This window comes from Callospermophilus lateralis, unplaced genomic scaffold (assembly GCF_048772815.1).
Source record: "Callospermophilus lateralis isolate mCalLat2 unplaced genomic scaffold, mCalLat2.hap1 Scaffold_45, whole genome shotgun sequence".
In the NCBI taxonomy this organism is placed as follows: domain Eukaryota; kingdom Metazoa; phylum Chordata; class Mammalia; order Rodentia; family Sciuridae; genus Callospermophilus; species Callospermophilus lateralis.
In genome coordinates this window covers 5,753,761-5,775,109 of record NW_027514398.1, presented here as the reverse complement: position 1 = coordinate 5,775,109, position 21,349 = coordinate 5,753,761, and the positions used below count along the sequence as shown (strand labels likewise).

The window sequence follows — 21,349 nt, the reverse complement described above, 5'->3', positions numbered from 1 at the left end:
GAGGTTCCAGACTAATCTCTAGAGAGGAGGAAAGACACAGCCTTCAGCTCACTCAGAAACAATACCAGCAGGGCTGGGGGTCTTGAACAGGTCCCCCAGGGTCTTATCCCCCTCAGCTGACAAACACCAAGTCCTTCAGGTGGATGAAGGGCTCAGAGGAGTCACACAACAGCAAGAAAATCAGGGTGACTTAATTTTGAGATTAGGCAGTAATTTAAAATGACAGAGCTACTGTGCGTGAACCCAGAGCATCTCTTCTACGGCAGAACTGAAGCTGCCATTTTCAATATTTCCGGATGAGCTCCTCATGAGTTTCAGAGTTGCATGTCCCCGTCCCCAGCCACAGCGACGACAGGACTCTTTATGGGGGAAGGCGGAGGAGAACTTGTGTGTGGCTTGACAAGGCCTATTCACTATTATGATAAAACTTCATATTTGGGAAAGAAAAAGAATACCTATTGTTGTTACAACCAAACTACAGGAAGTAAAGCTTGGTATGATCCTGGCTGGTGGAAAGACCCAGAAGGCAGAGTGCTGAGGGGCTCAGGGTTGAAGACAAAAGCAGAAACCAGCACCTAGAGTCGGTCCTGCAGGTGGCATCTTCAGCGGGCGCCTCCTCTGCAGACACTGCCCTGGGTTCCTGGCTGGGTTCGGGGAGTGACTGTTGGGTTATCTAACTATTCTAGGGTTGACGATCTTTAAACAAATAGTCTTGGCCAAGCAGGTGCTTAATGTAAATTTGGTTAGTTAATTAATGGTTTCCCACCTTGCTCATCCAAGGCTTCCATTCCTTAGGGAAACCTTTCCAGACTCTCTTCCCCTCTGGGTCCCTTGCTGCCTGGGTGTTTGCCATCTCAGCGTGGGCTGCACTGGGTCACGACCGTATCTCCCTGTCCACCTCCTGCACTAGAATATGAGCTTCAGGGTGGGTCTCCTATCTCCCCTGCTCCTCTATGTCCTCTTCTTGTCACTTGCTTGGCATCCGGCAGCTCTTCAATACATGTCTGTGGAACGAACAAGTGACTGAATGAAAGTGCCTTGCCCAGCGCCTGTCACCACCTGCAGCAGGGCTCATATTTCTTCCCTTTAGGATGTGTGGTCAGCTGAGAAGCAGGAACCAGACCCACATCTAAAGCATTCATCTGGATAGTGCCATCAAAGATGCTTTGAAATATTTCCTGGGAGAACTTATTGTTTGTTTGGCGGCTGCTGTTTGCAAAGCACCTGAGAGTTTCTGGGAGGGAGGGCATAGCAGGAGGGTGGACGGGAATGCACTTCACTGGCCAGACATCACTCACTGGCGGGTCTTGTAGAATCATCAGAGGATCTGCCTTGACTGGCCTGATGTTTGTGCATTCGTGGCCAATGTCAGCACCTACTGCTGTGTAACGAGGTTACTGTCAACATCCGAGGTGGCCACTGCTTTCTCAGGTGGTCCAGGGTCACTGATCCTCTGCCAGGCTCATTCCTCTCCCGGGTCCAGGCCAGGGAAAATCTGAGGCCCTGAGAGCCAGGAACTCAAGGCCAAAGCAGGATACTTCCGTGTGGGCCCCACTTGGCAGAAGTGTTTTGGGTTTGATTGCTAGGAGCTGGCCCTGGGGGTTCCCTTTTGGTTCCCAGTGAAGAAACTTCCTGGGCAGGAACTCCTAGGGATGGTCGAAGGCAACACTGGCTGCTGAATCTGCCCACTCCCCGTGTCCTGGGCCATGAGCTGAGCAACGGGGCTGGCCAGCTCCACACTGACTTGCAAGTTGTTCTGGACTGACTTCAGTGAGGACAAGGTAAGGTGGCAGCTTCAGGGTGAGGAAGATCTGCTTGTGCCCTGTTGACAGAGAGGTGCATGCACACACTCGCAACTCACACCTGCACAGTCAGGTACACACGCACACTTGGCAGAGAAAAGCTGTCCCCAGCTTAATCCTCCTACTCTGTGGTTCACTCCAACTTCCAGTTCCTAGGCCAACATGATGGAGATTAGGTGCAGGATCTCTAAGAAAATTTCGTCTATTCAATTTACTGCTTGCACAGTTAAGATATGCAGGCACGATGCCAGGCACATATGGTTAAAAGTCTGGAGGTTAGTAATTAATGAATCAAATAGGCATTAAGCACCTGCTGGGCCAAGCACATTTGGTAAACAGCCCATAAACCATTAAAGAGTTAAATAATCAAGTGATTATTTCTTAAGTATTACACAGGTCCTTAGCTCAGTGCCTGTACACAGATTAAGCACCCGTCATGTTTATGGAATGAATGAATGATATGGGTCTCATACAAGAGGGATGCAGGGGTGACTCAGATGAAGTCTCTGCCCTCTCCTCAGGCCCCCAAGGGCCCTCCCCACCCCAGCCCAACATGGCAACCCTCACAGGTCAGCAACTTCACAGTGGCAAAGGCTCAACACAGCCATGAGCTCTCTGGTGGAGTGAGTGACCAAGTTGGTGGATGGAACCCCTGGGGCTGCTCACCAGGTGGACCAGCAGAAAGCAGGATGTGGGGGTACAGGAGAGTGGGCCCCTGGCTTTGGTTATAACCTGAATCTACCCTATTGGGTTGCATAAGGGCTGAGCAATGAGGCACTGACTGGATCTACACAGCTGGACATGAGATTCAGCCTCGGACCCCTGACCGCAGGACCTGAGAGGCCCCATGGCATCACCATGTGGGATGGAACAGACACACCCACTTACAGAGCGGTGCGAAGGCCTTGAGTCACAGAGCTAAGCTCCTCTGGGGTCCTGGTGTGCTCCGGAGTGCATCCTGATTACAAAGCAGGTGGGCAGGGCCTGGGCCTCAGAGCCCTCAGGAGCCCGCAGCCTGTGCAAACTTCTCCACTCAACCTGCCACTCGACCCCGACTGGCTGCGTAAGCTTGGCCAAGTTACTTGGTCTATGCCCATTTCCTCATATGGAAAAGGACCCAAAGCAACCACGCCTTGCAGGGGTGCTCCGAGGAGGACAGGAGGCAACAGCCTTAAATGACAGGCGTTTGGCCCACGGGTGGTGTACAGTAAACAGAAGCCTTTGTTGCTAGTCTGTTGGGACTGAGGACAGCAGGCAGTGGCAGCCTGTCTAACCGTCCCACGTCCTAACAACAGCAGTGCCCAGAACTGAGCTGAGGAAGTCCTCTCAGGCACCAGGTACATCCTCAGAGCCATCACCAAATCGGGCACTGCTTACCCATTTAAAGTAGAGAAGACGAAGGCTCTGGGAAGTGACGTGGCCTGTCCAGGTCACAGAGTTGAGAACGTGCCAGTCCTTCTGGTTCCAAGAAGTCCTTCTGCCTTCCCTTTGAATTCCAAACCTGTAGATTTCAAAGATTTCAAAGCAAATGAGAAGCATGTATTTTTTGCATTAATTTCCACCAAACCTACCCAGTCATCTACAGTGAACCTAACCAGAGCTGTGTGCTGAGAGATATTCCACACCCTGCCCCAGTCTCTGGGGCCTCTTTCCAAAGGACTTGAAAGCCCCCTTTGTTTTCCAACACAAGTTCTGCCTTCAAGGTTGTGAAAAGGAGTGAAGAAAAACTGAGAGCCTCCAGGACAAAAGAACTTTGTGTCTGGGATATTCTTCCTTCCTTAAGACTAATCAGTTTGCTGAAAGGTTCAGGTACAAGTTCCAGAACTGTCTCAAAGCCACGGCGAGTTTGCACAACTTTCAGTTTCCCTATCCTGAAAAAAATTCTTCTTTCCTGTCCATTTATTCTGACTGGCCAAGGTTTTAATTGAGGCTCTACTAGGAGCCACGCACTGAAGTAATGAGTGCACACAGAGCAATTGGCATCCCAGTTCTCCATCCCCAAATTCCCTCTGTGGGCAAAAGAATCCCATTCCCTCTGAGTTCTGAGGGAGCTGCCCTGCCATGTGACTCAGGCCAGCCAGTTAACACACTTGTTCTGGCCACAGTCACTGGGCCCAGTGATCCCAGGATCCACACGGGGCCACCAGAAGACTCTTAGCCCAGAGCTGAGGAGTCTCTCTTACTGGAATCTCTCTGAAGAGAGGATGACTTTGGTCATCAGTGGCCACCTGCCTGTCTGCAAGAGACCAAGTGAGCCCTGACCTAGAAGGCCCTGAGACAGTAGACCTACCCTAACCTGAAGCCAAATTCAGACCCGCTCCTAAGATTTGACATCAGCCCACTTTTTTCTCTTAAGCTAGTTGGAACAGCATGCTCCCATCTGAAGCCCCAGCTGCCTCAGTCTACAAGCCCGACTGTCTCAGACGGAGCTTTGGCTCCTGTCTCCTTCGGGGCACATCCCATATGCTGAAAAACAGCTGATTCCTCAGAGACACCCTAGTTACAGGGACAAACTCCAGACCTTGGTACCTAAAGCTGTCTTCCCAACAGACTCCCCTTACCAAACTCCCCAAATGCTCTGTTCCCCTGATTCTGCTGACTGAGATGTGGTCTAACCAGAGAGAGGCCACCATGTGCTGGTTTGCTTGGGGCTGTCCTGGTTGATAAACTGAAAACTTCCTGTGTCCCAGACAATTGGGATGGGTGGTCACCCCGTCTAAGCAATCAACTCTAGCAAGCAGATCTCCCTTTACAAGGCAGTATACTCATGCAGCTTAAAGGCTCAACTCTCACAGTAGATGCACATGTTTTTTTATTAAATAATTAACTGTTAATTCTTTGGCCCATTGTTCACTACCTCAATGACCACAGTAAATGAGAGCAATCTTGTGATCTCATCTTCAGTTGGATCTGGCCTGTGTCTGGATGACACCCGGTGCTTGATGGAGACATGGCTTCCGTCTTGGAGCGAAAGGCCTTCCCTCGCTTGGTGCCATTGTTACAGGAACACTGCTATATGACTCTGCTTCTCCATGGCTGTTTCTCAAGGACCTAATGAATGAGATGTCTGGACAGAGAATGGCAGGTCAGCTCACGCTCCCTGCCTCGACTCCAATTCTGCACAGGGCCTGACTTTTAATGGGCATCAGGAAGGTGCAGTTCACCGTACAGTGACATCACGGCCAAGGGTTCCTGTGAACCAACAGAGGCTTTGTATCAGGACCACCCTGCGGCCTGCGCAGTCCCAGGCCACCCTGACACCCACCTCCATGAACTCTGAGGGCAAATGCTGGAGTACAAACAGCACTGATGCCTCACATGAGGGCCAGCGTCAGAAGCTGCTTGTCAACAGAAACCCACACTCTTCATAACCAGATGGCCTTGGAGACGTCTGTGAGGACCCCGAGGGGCTGCAGGTTCTGCCTTTGAGAACCGTCAGAGAAAGTCTGTTCTTATCACGTGTGTGTCACAAATGCTCCCGTGTACTGGTGACATGCTAATTCTTAGGAAGTGGTGGGGCCTCTACTCAGCACAGCATCTCAGCTCCCAGCCTGCCATCCAGCAAGGAGGCCCAGAATCCAGCCGGAGGGCTGTAATTATTCCCCTGCTTCCTTTCTGCACTGGAAGGTAATTACCCTGCTAATGACAGATATTTGCAACACATTAATGACCTACAATATCACAACTCAGCTCCTCTCATTAATCCCTAACATGCACTTACTGTTTGTTGTGACTCCCCTTTCCTCATCAACCACAGGCGAGACTGCAGTTTAGAATGGTCCCATTCATTTAGCAAAGCAAACCTTCACTATGCCTCTGCCATACATCAATTATTGGTCCAGGGAACAGGGACATAAAAGTGAACAATGTGTGAAGCCCTGTCCTCTGGTTGGCAGATGAATTAGTCTACTCATACTGCCATCTTCAAATTAGCCATCACACAGAGCTCTGGCTCTGAGGTCCCCCTACCTGGCCGGCCAGGAATCCTAACTTGGCCACTTAAATGCAGTAGGCCCCAACTCCCTCTGTCGGTATGGAAGCAATGATCATTTTTCCCTGAGGATGTTGGTTGTGTTTACAACTGGGTCTGGCACATAGGGTGAGCTCAGAGTTTGTACTCCATAAACATTACTTATCAAAATATTTAAAGCAGTGTAATTCAGTTAGCCCTGGCAAAATGTGAAAATGTGGATGGTTTATGAATTTTCTCAAGTTTCACAAAATTCCAGGATATTCTGCAACTAATTCCAGTTAACTTCTGTCATATTTTCTACAACTTCAAACACCCAGAACAGAATTATACAGAACTTGAAGAAAAAGGAGACCCATAACATTAAAGTCCTTCACAGGAGTCCAATGCTGCCCCTCTGGGGTGTTTGGAAATGTCTGGAATCATTTTTGACTGTCCCTACTGGGAGTGGGGGTGTCCCTGCCTCCACTGGGTAGAAGCCAGGGATGCTTGTTGGACATTCCACAGTCACAACCTACAGTGCACAGGAAAACTGCCACCATGCTAAACAGCCTGGCCTAAATGTCCAGGAGGCCAAGGTTGTATAATCCTGGCCTAAGGCAAAGTCAACTAGCACAGAGCCGCGCTGTGGCTTGAGATGTTTACAATATGGAATCCCAGAAGCCTGGATGGAAGAGCTATCCTCAGCTATTAAATCAACATCTACTGAACAGGATTTGCAATTAAATTTAAGGTTCCTGGTTTGCTAGCTAGGAGATTTTGCCTCCGCTGCCAATCTCAGTTCTTTCTGAAGACACCAGTCAATTAAATGCAGTTCAGTGTCAGGGGAATGGAGAGCCCTGCCTGAAGATGACTCATTGCAAGGTGACAGCCACCTCCTTAAAATCAATTACTGAACTTAAAGGACAAGCACCTTGGAGAATTTAGTGAAAGAGGAGGTACCAGCCTCAGAGATGTCACCAAATTGTGCCACACTGCAACATGCAATATTTATAAGATGCCTGTGAGGAACCAGGAAGAGAGCACATTTGTCCCTTTCTGGTTAATAATACAGGGAAATACTTGAAAAATTTAGGAGAAATTTTAATTGAGAGTTGTTGAAAGAAAAAGTTTGATTCTTAAATGTATGATTTAACACTGTAAGATTCATTCTACTATAGCAGCAAATTAACTGAGCATTAATGTAATTTTCTCAAGGTGATGAAGTTATGTGCATCATTTCTTTACCTTAAAGAATTAATGCACCTAACAGAGTAAGTTTTATGAAAGATAAATGTGGCAGTCACTAAGACTATAACAAAGAGAAAACCTGACATTATCTATTTAAGATCAACCAAATAGAATTTCTCCGCTTCGAGAGGATGGAGGAAATATCTTATTTTTTTCCGTGTTCTTTTCTCGAGTTTCCTCCCAAAGAAAAAAAGATATAGAAATAGAACCTCAAACTCTGGCAAAAAACAGAAGGCATTTATAATCCCTAAATTACACTACATGAATATCTGAGATCAAATGGAAGAATCCTGGATGACTCCAGAGGAGAAGGAATGCAAACCTCTAAGCAGCACATGGAGAAGCAAGCCACCTAAACTTTAGAAAAGCTCAAAACTTACATTTCAAGGTGTCTTTCGAAGGTGACCTGGGACTGAAACAGGGGATTGCTTTCTAATGCATGTCAGAAAACAATTAGAGCCCTACATCCTTACCCTCACTCCACAAAGAATTTAAATTCTTTTTTAATCTTTCTAATAAAAAGCAAACCAAAGAGCCTCTGGATTTGGGTGTACTAGGCACAGGGGAAGGCAGGGAATCTGTGAAGGTCTCAGGGGTTATCAGCAAAATGAGAGTAAAATGCACCAGCTCCCTCTCTCAACTCAGCTAGAAAACTATGCAGTCATGCTTATAACAAAAATAAACAAACAAACAAACAAACAAACAAAACTATGACAGAGGATAGAAGAAAACGTCAGATAAACTGTTCTTCACGTCTCCAGAAAGAACATCTTGCCTGCCTAAAACAAGAACAGAGAAAGAAAAAGCAATGAACAAGAAGGGGTCTTGGAAATTAGGATTGGAAAGGTTAAAATTTGTAAAAGCCATAAAGAGAAAATTGGAAAAATCTCACAAAAAGATAAGCACAGAAATAGACAATAGGAAAGAAAGAAAAGCAGTGAGAAAAAAAAAATCAAGAAGAATCTTGGGGGGGTGGGGGATGTGCCAAATAAAAAACTATAAGATCATTTCCCATATCTGAAAGATTTAAGTCTCCAAAATGCTAACAAAAGAACACAGCATGTCATTATGAAACTTCAAAATATCAGAAATAAAGAGAAGATTTTAAAAGCTACCAAAGAAGAAATAAGTAGCAAAGCAAATGCATATAAAACTAAAGAGGAATAAAGATGGTACCAGAATTCCCAACAGCAGCATCTGAAGCTGCAAGATTAGAGAGACCAGGCCTTCAAAATTCTGAATTCTCAAAAAGATTTTTCACCCTAGAATTTTATGCTCAGCAAAACCAATCAGTTGTGATAGTAAAATAGATTCATGCACCACTTCCATGAAGCTACTCAAGGATGCACTCCACAAAAAAAGGCAGAAAACAAGAAAGAGGAATCAATGGGATCCAGAAATCAAGAGCTTCAACATAGGAGAGTTCTCAGAATGATGGTGAAGGAAGTCCCAAGGCAGTAGCTATCTATGCAGAAGACCCAAGAGGAATCTGCTCAGAATGCAGCAGGCAAGGGCTCCTCGGGGGACGTCTACAGAAACATAAAAAATAAAAGCAGAACTAAAAATTATTCAACAGTTTTGACCTTGTAGAAAATTATATTGCCAGGTGTTTACAGGACCCAGTCATTATAAAGGTATGGAGAGATTTTTTTTAAAAAATTGAGGTACTCCTAGGAAAACAAAATGTCTAGAAATATGAAATGACTTTTTCTAGGCTCAAAAGTATGATACATCTTGATTAAGTTAAAAAAAGTCATATTTATACTGTTATAATAATAAATACCTTGAATGTGGATCAACTCAAATACTAAGATAGAATTTGATTGGCAGCATTAAAGAGGGGCAAGAGAATGATTAAAAAATGAACTGACAGCCTCATTCTGCATGGTAAGAATCCAAAAGACATAGTCAAAAATTCACAAATGATTACATGTCACTCTGCTCATATTATTTCAAAATAAAGATTAAATTTCCCAAAGAAATAAAAAGTTTAAAGAAGTTGTCCTATCCATAGAGCTTAAGGACTGTCACTGGTGGTATGGAATGGGGAGCGCATTGGACAGGAACCCAGTTTTTTGTTATAATTATTTCAACACTTGGATTTTCTACTTTCTAACAAAACTGTTAAACATACTTTTTAACTTCAAAAAGCAAAACAAAGGGATATGTAGCTATCCAGAGTGGCAGGCAGGAAGGCTTTTGTTTTTCTTTGATGTTCCAGGTGTCTACAGAGAACCTACTGTGTGCTAGGCATTACTCAAGGTGTTTTGCTGTATTGTCTGTACAGAAAATGGTATATTCCCAAATCCTCTGCTTCATTGAAGCCATTTGTCTGCACTGTTCCTGTCTCATTTTCATGAGAAGCAATGCAAAAACATCTGGAAGCAAATTAAAAAGTCATATCCAAGTGAATGTAACTATTCAGCAGTTCTAAGATAATTGACTTACAGCTGCTCCTCTGCAGATGTAGCCCAGGGCTATCCAGACAGAAAATAAAATGATGCTTATTTTAAAATATTTTTGAGAAAAAAAAATTTAGAAGCAATGGCTGAAACTTTAGAGGTTACTGACAAGCTACCACTTTGGGGGGTGGTGGTAGGGTTACTTAAAAAAGTTAGATGTGACATCTGATTAGTACAGTTGAGTAACTAATCTGCCATCAAATGGCCATAATGCCATCTGAATTGTCTGCCTTCCATAAATCTCTGTGATAAACCTATAAAACTGACCAGGTACGAATCAGTTGATCCTTCTGCAAATTAGCAAAACACCTTGTCCCAATTCAGACCTCAATCATCAGTCAAGTCAGATAAAAAGAAACACTTACAGGTTTTATAGATGTTTTTTAAACCTCAAAACAATTATATTAATTATTTCCTTGCATTGGCCCAGAAAACCAGTATAGATCCAGAGCTTGAAATTAAAAATCCTGAAAAACGAAATCTATTAAATACACCATAAACTATTTGTTAATTGTTTTATAAAAGGAAATATAAGGACAGAAATATACTAATTGAAAAAAAAACTAAAGAATATTTTTACATCAACATTCTAACTCAATTCAACTAAAATCAGAGAAACACTTTGGCCATTAAGATTGGATAACTGTGGGATAAGTTGAATTCTCAGAACAAACCATCAATGGTTCACTTCCCAGCAATTCACGGAAAGAAAGGCCAGGCTCCCTGCACTCCAGGGAGGCGGCTCCACATGGATTGCCCCTTGCCGTCCATGCTGTCCCAGTTCAAGTCCTGGTTCAACAGTTCACGTCTGAGTGTCTCCCATTGCATTTACCTGTCCCTAAACTAGGGTCAGCAATGGAATCTACATGATAGAACCGTTGGGCTGGAGACACCAATCACAGGTAAAAACTTCTCACAGTCCTGGCATGAATAAGCACCCAAGAAATGGAAGCCCTTGTGGGTACAGGCACGATTCATCTTTTCTGAGGTCCACTTCTACTGTGGCCTGGGGTCACATTCATTTGATGACAAATCAGTTTCCTTCTATTACTAGGTGAATTTAGTCCATTGACAGATATTCACTAAGTCATCAATTTTTCTTGTCTATTTTTATTGTTGCTTTTAGCTTTTGGTTTTTTAAAATACATATAATTATATTATATATTATGTATAAATAATATATAGATATTTTAGCTTTTATTTTATTTTAGCAATTGACATGTTTTCTTTGCTCGATGTGCAAATTGCCTCTGGAAATTTTAAAGGTTTAATCTTTTAGTGGTTGATTTAGTAGCCATGCCTTTTATGTAGCATAGTTATTTCTGTATTTTTTTTAGAAACTTTCTTTTAACTTCTTACTACAGACAGTGAAATCGTGATTTCTACTTCCTGTAGCCTCTTCCTTTACCCCCTTCATCATCTCACCTCATTTATTACATTATTCTTACATTCATTTTATATACTTTTTAATTTTAATTGACTGGTTTTTAATTTAATTATGATATATGTATAATGTAGTAATTATACATCTATTTATGGGGTCCAGAGTGACATGTTAGTATCTATATACAATGTACAAGGATCAGATCATGGTAATTGGCAAATCTAAAACTTCACATACCATTTCTTTGTACCAGGAGCGTTAAAATCCTCTCAAGAAGCTATTCTGAAATAATCAATTAACTGTTGAAAACCACAGTCATCTTTCAGTGCTACAGATCATCAGAAGTGATTCTCCCATTCGACAGCACACCTGCACCCGTTCACCATCCTCGCTCCATCTCTCTCTTCCCCACTCCCTTGCCAGCCTCTGGTAACCACTATTCTACTCTCTACTTCTTCAACCTCAACTTTTTAGCTTCCAAGACCATGCAGTATGTGTCTGTGGAATTTTCTTCGAGTGGTTTCACAGTGCCAGGCCTTACATTTAAGCTTTTGAGCCTTTTCAGTTGATTTTTGTACATGGTAAAAGATAAAGGTCTACTTACTGTCTTCTGTATATGCATATCCCACTTTCCCAGCACCACTTATTAAAGAGGCTTTCCTTCAGTATTTGTCTATTTGAAATGAATGCCTGATTCATTTCACTTAACACACATCCTCCAGTTCTATCCATGTTTCTGGAAACAACATCCTTTTATGGCTGAATAATATTCCACTGAGTATATACCACACTTCTTTATCCATTCACCTGTAGATGGTCACTCAGGTTGATTCCATCTCCTTGGCTGTGATAAACAGTGCCACAATAAGCAGGAGAGCGCAAATATCTCTTAGATGTGCTGACTTCGGTGCCTTCGGCATGCACATCCAGCAGTAAGACCGCTAGGTCATGTGGTTGTTTTTGGAAGAATCTCCATGCTATTTTCCTTAACACCTGCACCAATTTACATTCCTGCCAACAGCGATAAGAACTCCCCTTCTCTGCAAGCTCACCAGCATCTGTTAATGCTCACCTTTTTGAATAACAGCCCCTGTAACTGAGGTGAGATAGTATCTCTTTGCAGTTTTGACTTGCATTTCCCTGTTGATTAGTGATGCTGACTGAGCATGTTTCATGTATGGTGCTGGTCATTTATGTCTCTTCTTTGGAGAAATAGCTATTGAGGCCATTCACTCCATTTTTAATTGGGTTATTTGTTTTTTTTTGGGGGGGGTTGTTTGTTGTTTTTGTTTTTGTTTTGCTATTGAGTTACTTGAGATCCTTATATATTCTGGAAATCAATCCTGTTTGGGATGAATAGTTTGCAATTGTTTTCTCCCATTCTGCAGATGAACTCTTCCCTCTTGATGGATCCCTATACAGAAGATTTTTAGTTTGATATAAACCCATTTGTCAATTTTTGCTTTTGTTGCCTATGCTATTGGGGGTCATAGCCCAAAACATCTCTGCCCAGACTAATGTCCTTAAATATTTCCCCTTCCTTCTAGTGGTTTCACGGTGCCAGGCCTCACATTTAAGCTCTTGAGCCTTTTCGGCTGATTTTTGTATATGGTAAAAGATAGAGGTCTACTTTCTTTCTTCTGTATATGCATATCCCGCTTTCCCAGCACCACTTACTAAAGAGGCTTTCCTTCAATACATACGTTCTTGCTGTTTCAAAAATCAGTTGGTTATAAATATGTGAAGCTAGAGGGACTGCATTCCATCCCAGGGGTCTTGGTGTTGAGTCTCAGCTCTGCGCTTAGTGGCTGTGGAAGAGGGCGGCTCCTCAGCCTCTGACTTGGGCTTCCACATCTCTAAAGCAGGGCTTTCCCTCTGGGGATATTGAAGGCTATATGAAGTACTAATTTCAAGACATTCAGTGACATACTGAAGAAAAACTCCTGTGGTAAGCAGAATAGGGGCTACGCCTGGGCCAGGTACCTGTGGTTCCTTCACAGTCCATGACCACAGGTCAAGGCTCCGGGATCTGGGCCCTTGGACCTCCACTGTAAGAAACAAGAGCAACACACTGTCATCATTTTGGTAAACACACATTTTTAGTTTTCTGGGGCAGTCCAATTTTAAGCATTTGGTGCTGCTATTTTCATAAAAATCCAAATATCAAAAATTCCAGGGTTTTGGCACCCAAACTGTCTCCTAAGACTGTTGCTTGAAGCCAGATGTAGAACAAAGGCCCTTTATCAGAAAAGATGCAACATTCCCAGACTCAAAAACGACAACCGTCGCTTTGCCTCCGCAGCCCTGCCCCTACTAGCCCCTCAGAAGGACTTGCTGAGTCACAGCAAGGTCTGTGCAGGCAGAAACCAAAAGGAGGCTGAGCTTAGAGAGTCAGGAAGGTCGAAGGTCCGGGCAGGCTTTAGGGTCCAGGACTTGGTGGAGGGTCCAGCGTCGGCAGGCACAGGACCTGCAGGGGCAAAGCTGAGAAAATGACTCCAGGTTCTTCCCACCAGATGAGGCATGGTCGCCACCTTGGCCAGGGGGCCCCAGGTACAGCCGGGCCAAGTGTGGGCTGTCTCAGGCACATGAACTCCAACCGCAGGATAAAACTCTGTTGGTTCCCTATTCTAAAGCTGAGTTCCTGTCGTCAGGAACAGAAGGCACCCAGGAAGCCACAGGCATGGGCTACATTCAAGGCTTACCCTTCATTTCAGGTGAAAAGAGATCAGAGTGCTGGAATTGGGTCCCAACACCAGCATCCAGGTGTTCTGTAGATGTCCCTTAAAGGAAGGACCAGAGAGAAGCCATGCTGATACCAGGGTGGAGGGAGAGAGAGGTTCTATTATATCCAGACAGTTCAGGAAAAAGGAACAACGTGAGGCCAAACTGAGCATTCTCTAACACTCAAGATGGGGGCCACCAAGTGTCCGACATGGCAGCCAGACCATCACAGAGACAGCGGGAGGTGTGAATGTGGTGCCACCTTCCGTCTCGGGACTCTAAGCACTGGCCCCTCCCTCCCAGCTCTGGTCCGAGCACCAGCTTTCTTACATTCTCAGCTGTAGGCAGGAACCTAGGGATAACTGCCCTGGGCACTTGTTCAGGGTTCCTTTGCTCCTGGGTTGGGTTCTCCCAACCATAACCTTGAAGACTTACAAGGGAGATAGAAACCAGCCCTTCAAAACAGCCAAGGCAGGAAGCTCAGAAATCTCCAGCTAAGGAAGCCCCAGCACCCTGGCAGTTGTGAGACACCTCACTGAGCAGGGGGCGCTACCTCTGAACCCCCTGCCTTAGAGTACAAGCATGGAAAGTGGGTCCTCAGAGGATGCTCTGGGAAGGGAACAGGTGAAGAGCTGCCATTAGACAACCCATCTAACTACCGGGCTACCTCTGCACAGTGACTGCAAGCAATTCAGAGGCAATTGTCAACGTGCTCTCCTGGAGACTCGGAATGTCAATTTCCAATCTGCAGCTTCCAGAGCAGGAGAGCCCACTGATGCTTTCTACATGAGATCAAGCCTCCTCTCAGGACTGAGTATAGACGGTCCTGTGCACACTGGAAGAGTAATCAGAGGGAGAGGACAGCCTTCACTTTCCACCTGCCTGACTCTCTCCTGAAATTCCTGGAAAATCTATCTTGTCCTGGTGTCCTCTCTGAGCTTATATTATTAAATTAACACAAGTAAAAGTCTACTTGGAAAAAAAGGAAGCTGTAAGCTGAGCTAGGAGGATTCTTTCAAAGTCCTCTGCTTAAAATGAGGGCAGAAGAGGGAGGTGCTTCTGCTACACCTTGGCAGATGCTTTCCAGTAAAAGGTCACAGTCTGCAATATCTTGCACCACAAAAACCAAGTACATGGAGAAAACCAGGTAATAGCCAGACCTTCCAAAAATCCACGCAGCTCCATAATCAGAAGACTCAAAAACAATCAATTCTAACAATATTAGCACAGTTTAGACAGGTAGAATGCAGCAATCATGATAGGATTCGGCTTTAGAGAAGCAAACAAACAGTACAGGCAGGTGAGGGAAGGGGCAGAAGGCAGAGTGGAGCTGCTGAGCTGCAGGGACAAAGACAATGCTTACAAAGGATCAGAACACAAGGCAGCACATGGCCACTCTGGGTCAGAGGAACAGGAGGTGAGAGGATCCTGCAGGACCTTGTTCCCTGCAGACTCTGCACTCGCCCAGGCTAGTGCACTCCACGCTCAGGGGCTGGGACTTGGTCCCACCAACATTACTGCACACTGGGCCTTCCGGCCGATTCCACCAACCATGAATCAAAACCCTTCCGAATCAGGATTTGTGTTTGTGCTGAACACATACATGTTTCTTATCATTACTCCTTAAACAATGCAGAATAACAACCATGGAGCTTGCATTTACACTGTATTGGGTATTGCAAGTCATCTAGAGAGGATTTAAAATATATGGGAGGATATGGTGGGTTGCATGCAAACACAGCCGTTATTTAAGGGACTTGAGTAGCTATGGATTTTGGAATCCAAAGAGTGGGGGGCTGGAACCAAACCCCCACAACATCAAACGATGGCTATAGTAGCAAAAATCACACATGAACCAATGCTACTTGTGTGTGTCATGATGACATCATTCCTGCGTCTGCCAATCACATAGAAGAAAGTGTGTCAATGACAGCTGACCCTCCTTCAGGACAGCTCCACTGTCGCTATGGAACCCATATGCATGGCAGCAACTGTCCCAAAGCCCGTGTGAAGCACGTGTGCAGACACTGCATGGACACTGTGCAGGAGGACCCAAGAAAGCAGGATGCACATGATTGGCAAGGGGCTCATCACCTGGCCAGGGGACAGATGAGTACATCTATATGTGCTCCCTGTCAGAAAAGAGAGGAACACAGACAAGCCATCATTCCAGATGTTGTAGCTGGAACACCCCAGCTACCACCGTGGGAAGCAGCTTTATGGCACTGGCTGGGCAACAAATGGAGGTTTCAAGCTGCTGGGATTCATAATCTACCCCTCCTGGGAAATCCTAGCTGAGTCACTTGAGCACCCTGTCCCTCCTGTTGAGAAATAAATGAAGCCACATATGCAAGGTACTGAGCACAGTGTGGACACCTCTCAGGGTCTCTCTGTCACAATCAAAGCCTCTGGAAGGTGGGCAGTCAGCAGGAGCTTTCTGTGCCTGGCCAGAGGAGGCACTCTGCAAGGTCCCCTGAGAGTATGAACAAGGCCTCGGAGGGACAAATCTCCTTCTTTACTCCTCTTTGTCCTCACACTACCAGGACAGAGTCAGAGGTGGGACCCGTGCTTTACTGATGGTGACACTGAGTCTCCAAGGAGGTGGGCATCTCACTAAAGCCACTCAGCTAACTGGAGCCTCCCAGCCTGTGCCTCTGTGTGCTCCAGCCTGGACTGTGGCCACTGTGTGCCCAGAGAGCCCTGAGCCCATGCAGGGCTTCACTCAACATGCTCACGTCCCACAAGCGCTACAGAATATATATTTAAAATACGACTTCTAATTCTGACACCTTGCTGTTTCTCGCACTTAAAATCCCATTAGCTTGACACGCCTACAAAATACTCATATGTGAGACAAGATGTAGTTATTTTTAAGTTGCATTTGAAACCGTGATGTGTGGGGAGAAGTATTTTTGGATTGACTTTAATTGTGCACCTGCGGCAGCAGAATCACGAAGCTTATGGAGCTGACGGGGAGGTACCAACCCCAGCGGGGGCCTGACCTAGTCTACTTGCTGTGGGGGTTGGAATCGAGCCTGCTGCTGGCCCATCTCCACACTCTGGGGCCAACACCAGGTAGCACAGGTGGTGTCCAGAGGCTGAGGGATGGGTGGCCTCGCCCTGGCCATTAAAGCAGCACATTCACACTCTAGAAGCAGGTCTCAAGATGTTCTTGTGACGGGACATCAGGGCAAAGAATCTACCACTGAAGAGAAAAATCCCCATAAAGACAAATGTGACTTCCATCCACCCTGACGGAGGGCAGGGGAGTGGGCTCTGCTGACTCACTCATGGTGGGGAGCCTTGTTGCTCCCTGCACTCTGTCTCTCATGGGTAAAGGATAAAGGAGGAGGTAAGATGGCCAGGAAGTGAGCACAGGACACATCCACCAGGGGCCTGCTGCACAGCCCAGTGAGGCAGGCCATGAGCACTCTGTCCACGTCAGCCAGTTCTCTGGCCACATTCTCTGTGTGCTTCAGGGACTATTTTGGGGCATCCGGGGAGAGAGGAGCTGAAGACCAGGCCCCTCTCATGGAGGATGGCTCAGATAACACCATAAAGAAACATTCAGAGACAGGTACACACAGAGACCGAGAGGGCTCGGGCACCCAGGGACTAACTGGGGGTTTGTTCAAAGAACAGCTGGGAGCCACCAGGCGTGTTCAACAGAGGAACGAGGTAACCCAGCAAATGCTTCAGAATTGTTGTCCCTGCTCAATCAACCCTGTGGACGCTCAGGAGGCTCATTTTTCTGATGAGGCAACTGAGGCTCAGAGACATGAGGTGATCATTCCAAGACAAGCTCAAACATAGCATGTCTGACCCCGGCACTCTTGCTGCTATGCTCTGCCCATCTAGCCTGCTGGTGGACAGTCCTTCCAGGTCAGCACCCCACCTTCTCACTCCAGGCCCTACAAGTTTAGGGTCAACAGGGCCTTGCCATTGATGGCAGACAGCATGAATAAATATAGGCTCCTTTATTTAAAGGATAACTTCATTTGTAGAGAAAGCATCGAAGGCATCAGATGAGCCCCCCTTGTCGATGCACAAAACAGCCCCACGCTCCCATGTGGATCTAACCCCTTGGGTCTGACTCTGGTTCCCCTTTGGAGGCCCCCCAGGTGCCTGGGGCACTCAGGGATTGACAGCAGGAACTTCTGGTCAAACTCCTTTCAGAGTTCCTGTGTAAAATACAGGAGTTTTTTGTTGTTGTTGTTTTTATTTTTATTTTATTCATTTTTTTCTGTAGTTTCCAGTTGTATAAAACCAAATGTTTCTTCACAGTTTTTTTTTAAAGGAGTATTTCTAAACCAATCTGGATGGGCTCAAGTCTTAGAAAACCCTGAGCCCCTGCACTCCCTGGGAAGGGGCCTCTGACACAGCACACTTACAATGACCGCAGGGGTCCACACTGCCACTTAGAAGTCACTAGCCTGAGTGTAGCACGGTTGGAAGGACCTGAGCAAGATGGCACTTGTGCATAAGGCTTTGGAACCTGAATCCACTTTACAGAGCGGATGGGGAAAAAGAAATGAAATGTGGAACAGGAGAGAGCAACACAGGGAAGGACAGATCAGATGCTTCATTGAGAAGAACTGACCAGCGGGAGCCAGGGTCGGGGAACGGCACCCGAGAGAGGTGGGCAAAATCGTGTCCCCCAAGAGACCCATGTCCCGTGCATGTCAGGCTACATGGCAAGGAGGAATGGAGACTACAGATAGAATCTGGATTACAGAAGGGGAGGGAGAGGGTCCTGGAGCATCTGGACAGGCCCAGCATAATCGACAAGGTCCTCAAAAGTGAATAGAAGAGAGAAGCAGAGAGACAGCTGCTCCCAAGGACTCGGCCCGCCCTGCACGCTCCCAAGAAAGAAAGGCCGCAAATCAGGAGCAGGTCGGCCACGGGGTGCTGGGACAGGGAAGGAAACACATGCTCCGGAGCCTCCAGAAGGAACCAGCCCACCCACACCTTGACCTCACCCAGTGAGACCTCCAACTGCCACACTGTGAGGGAATACATGTGGGCTGACTTAAGAGGCCACAAGAGTTGTTGGAGCAGGGACAGCAGGGATCAGCGGGGATTTCTACTGTGAGAGGCAAAGAGGTTCCACGCAGAGAAACCCACCTGAGGAAAGGTGTGGAGTCAAGAACCATGTGGTGTGTAGAGTGTGTGGGGCCATCACTTGAGAGGGACACTTGACCATATGGAGGGCCAAGGTCACAGTGGACCTGGAGCCTCAGGGAAGAAAGAAAGGCGGGATGCACCCAGCCCCAGAAAGCACTAAGGATTCGACCTCGAGGGACCTTTGAGGTCACTGAACAGCCTGGAGGAGGTGGGCACAGTGGAGATGAGAAGAGAATAAGATTGGCAGGGAGCCAAGGAGGAGCAGTGCCACCACCTCTCTGTCCCACGCCTCAGCCACAAGCAGGTCCCTAGGCCTGTTTCGCTTTGCTCCAGCTCCTCCCAGACAGAGGGCCTGTGGAGGGACAAGCTCAAGAGGGAGGCAGACCCACCTGGTCTAGGTGCCAGGGACCTTACTTCTACCAAAGGCCATCTTTGAAGAAGACACGCCCTCTCTGCATCTCAGCGTGCTCTCTGCACAGTGAGATTTACGCAGCAATGCCACATTTGTCGTGAGAGCCCGGACCAACAGATTTTAAATGCCATGCATGGCATCCAACCCGAGCTCAGTGAACCCTGGTCGCATCTGTGACTGGAGCCATCAGAGTTGCAAGCAGAATGCACCAGAAGGGCTGGTACCTGGATGTTGAGTCTCCCTCGATGCGCTCCCAGGCTGTAGCGCTTCACCATGGAGGCATGGAGCTGGAAGTCTGTGATCTTTTGGGTCTCCAGACCAAGAGGCGGGCAACCTGGAAGAGCAAGGCACATTATAAACAAGGCCAGCTGCTGCAAGAAACCTTCCTGGTTTTCTAAAGGTGGTCATGTGCTTTTCCTTTCCCTCTGAGCCCTGGCCTCTGGCACACGTGTTTCTAGACAGATAGGGTCACCGTGACTGTCAGTGCTCTCGTCTCTTGCTGCCACCTGCTTTCTGGTGCTTCGGCCCTGGTATTCCTTCTCTGTAGCTGTCCCTGCTGCTGTCTGAGCCTGTTCCCAATTAAGGGCCCTTCCACAAGGTGACTCAGTCAGGCAGCAGCACTGGGTAACAATTTCAGAAGGATCCCATGGTTGAGCTCTGCAAATTAATCAGAAGTTGTTGATTTTGCTTCAGTAACTCTGGCCTCCGCATTGTGCATGCTAATGAAGAGGACGCCAAAATAGAAAGACTCTATTGTTGTCTGTTCTGACAACTTTGAAAACAGCTACTAGTTCACTTTGCCCCTGGAATAAAACGCCAGTGCTTAGGCAGACCCTGGGGATTCCAAATTCAGCCCATCATCCCTACACATGGGAGTACTAACAGCAGCCGGGGCTGAGCCACAGGCCTTCCCCCATTGGAGCTGTCATTCTTACCTATAGAGCACTGGGTGGCCGTCATCTTGCCAGGCTCTCCAGCTCCCTGAGACCAGCAGGTCTTTTCCAATGGGACTCCTCCTGGATATACAGATGCCCCACATCCCCTGGACTGCCCTGAGATCCCAGGGCACTTCCTGCCCAGTTGTGACACACACAACTGCTTGCACCTCGTGTGCTCACCTGCAGACCTGCCACTGTGCTGGAATCCAAGTCTCCAGTGGCACCTCCACCTTAGCACCGGAATTGGCGAAGCCCACAAAACTCCCAAGTAGGAGTGAACCAACCCATCCCTACCAGAAGTTAGACAGCTCCAAACGTAATAGGGTAAATGCAAATAGTCATGTGGGTCACCACTGAGAAGGTGTCCCAGGATCCCAGGGCCCCCAGGAGACGTGGGGCACCTGAACATCCCGGATGACTCCCCTCAGGGAAAAGCCTGCTGGTCCCAGGGGGCTGCAGGACTGGCAACCGGACAGCCAGCAGGCCTTCTGTGGGCACTTGCCGGCCAGGACCCAAGACACCACCAGGCCTTCCTTGAGTTCTCAGAAAAGGAAACCAAGGCCCTGAGAGCTGAGGCTGGTCACCAGAGACAAGCCTGCTGGTCTCAGAGCTCCGGCTGACACATGATGCCACTCGGCTCCCTGGCCCTGCTGACACCCACTGGGAGGAGGCATCCTGGACCAGGAACTGTTCATTTGCCATCTGCACTGTGCGTGGGAGGCAGAGGGACAGGGTCCTGCCATGATGAGGAGCAGGAGCTCGCAGGTGAGGTGTGGCTGTCCACCTACTGGGCACTGCAAGAAGACAGGGAAGCTTCCGGTGAGCACTGGTGCTCTAAAGAGGTTCTCTGAAAGTATCCTGCAGCAAGGGGGGGATGGAATGGGGGAGATGTGAGTGGGGCAACACGTGAACGGGGGTCCTGCAATGTGCCTGGAGAGAGGCATATAGGAAGTGAAGGGGCCACGGGATGGGGCCACACAGCAAATGGGAGCCATGCAGTGAGCCAGAGAGAGGCTGTGCAATAAGGGATGACCATGCAGCAAGTACCCAGAACCACCAGAGGCTGATATGCACTACCAGGAGGGGCACAAACTTCAGGTGAGAGCTGGTGGAAGGAAGTGGGTCCTTGGAGGCATGTCCTTGGGGATTATGTCTGACCCCTGATTCTTCCTCCCTCTTTTCTTCCAAGCAGCCAGGAGGAAAGCCTCCTCCACACACCCTCCCACCCAGATGCCCTGCCTTGCCTCAGGCCCAGACACAGCAAAGCCAAAGATGGGCTGCACTCTGGACCCCAGGCCCCAGACAC

At 47.2% G+C, this 21,349-nt stretch overlaps 1 protein-coding gene across 1 annotated transcript in view; it reads right to left on the bottom strand.

The window, feature by feature from the left end:
* The window catches only part of LOC143388929 (endothelin-converting enzyme 1-like), a 43,961-nt gene extending 23,896 nt beyond the window's left edge, over positions 1-20,065 (bottom strand). Inside the window, 4 exon segments of the mRNA XM_077108326.1 lie at positions 66-133; positions 16,858-17,051; positions 19,330-19,439; positions 20,041-20,065. Coding sequence (XP_076964441.1) covers positions 66-133; positions 16,858-17,051; positions 19,330-19,439; positions 20,041-20,065 — 397 coding nt within the window.
* Between the last annotated feature and the right edge of the window lie 1,284 nt (positions 20,066-21,349).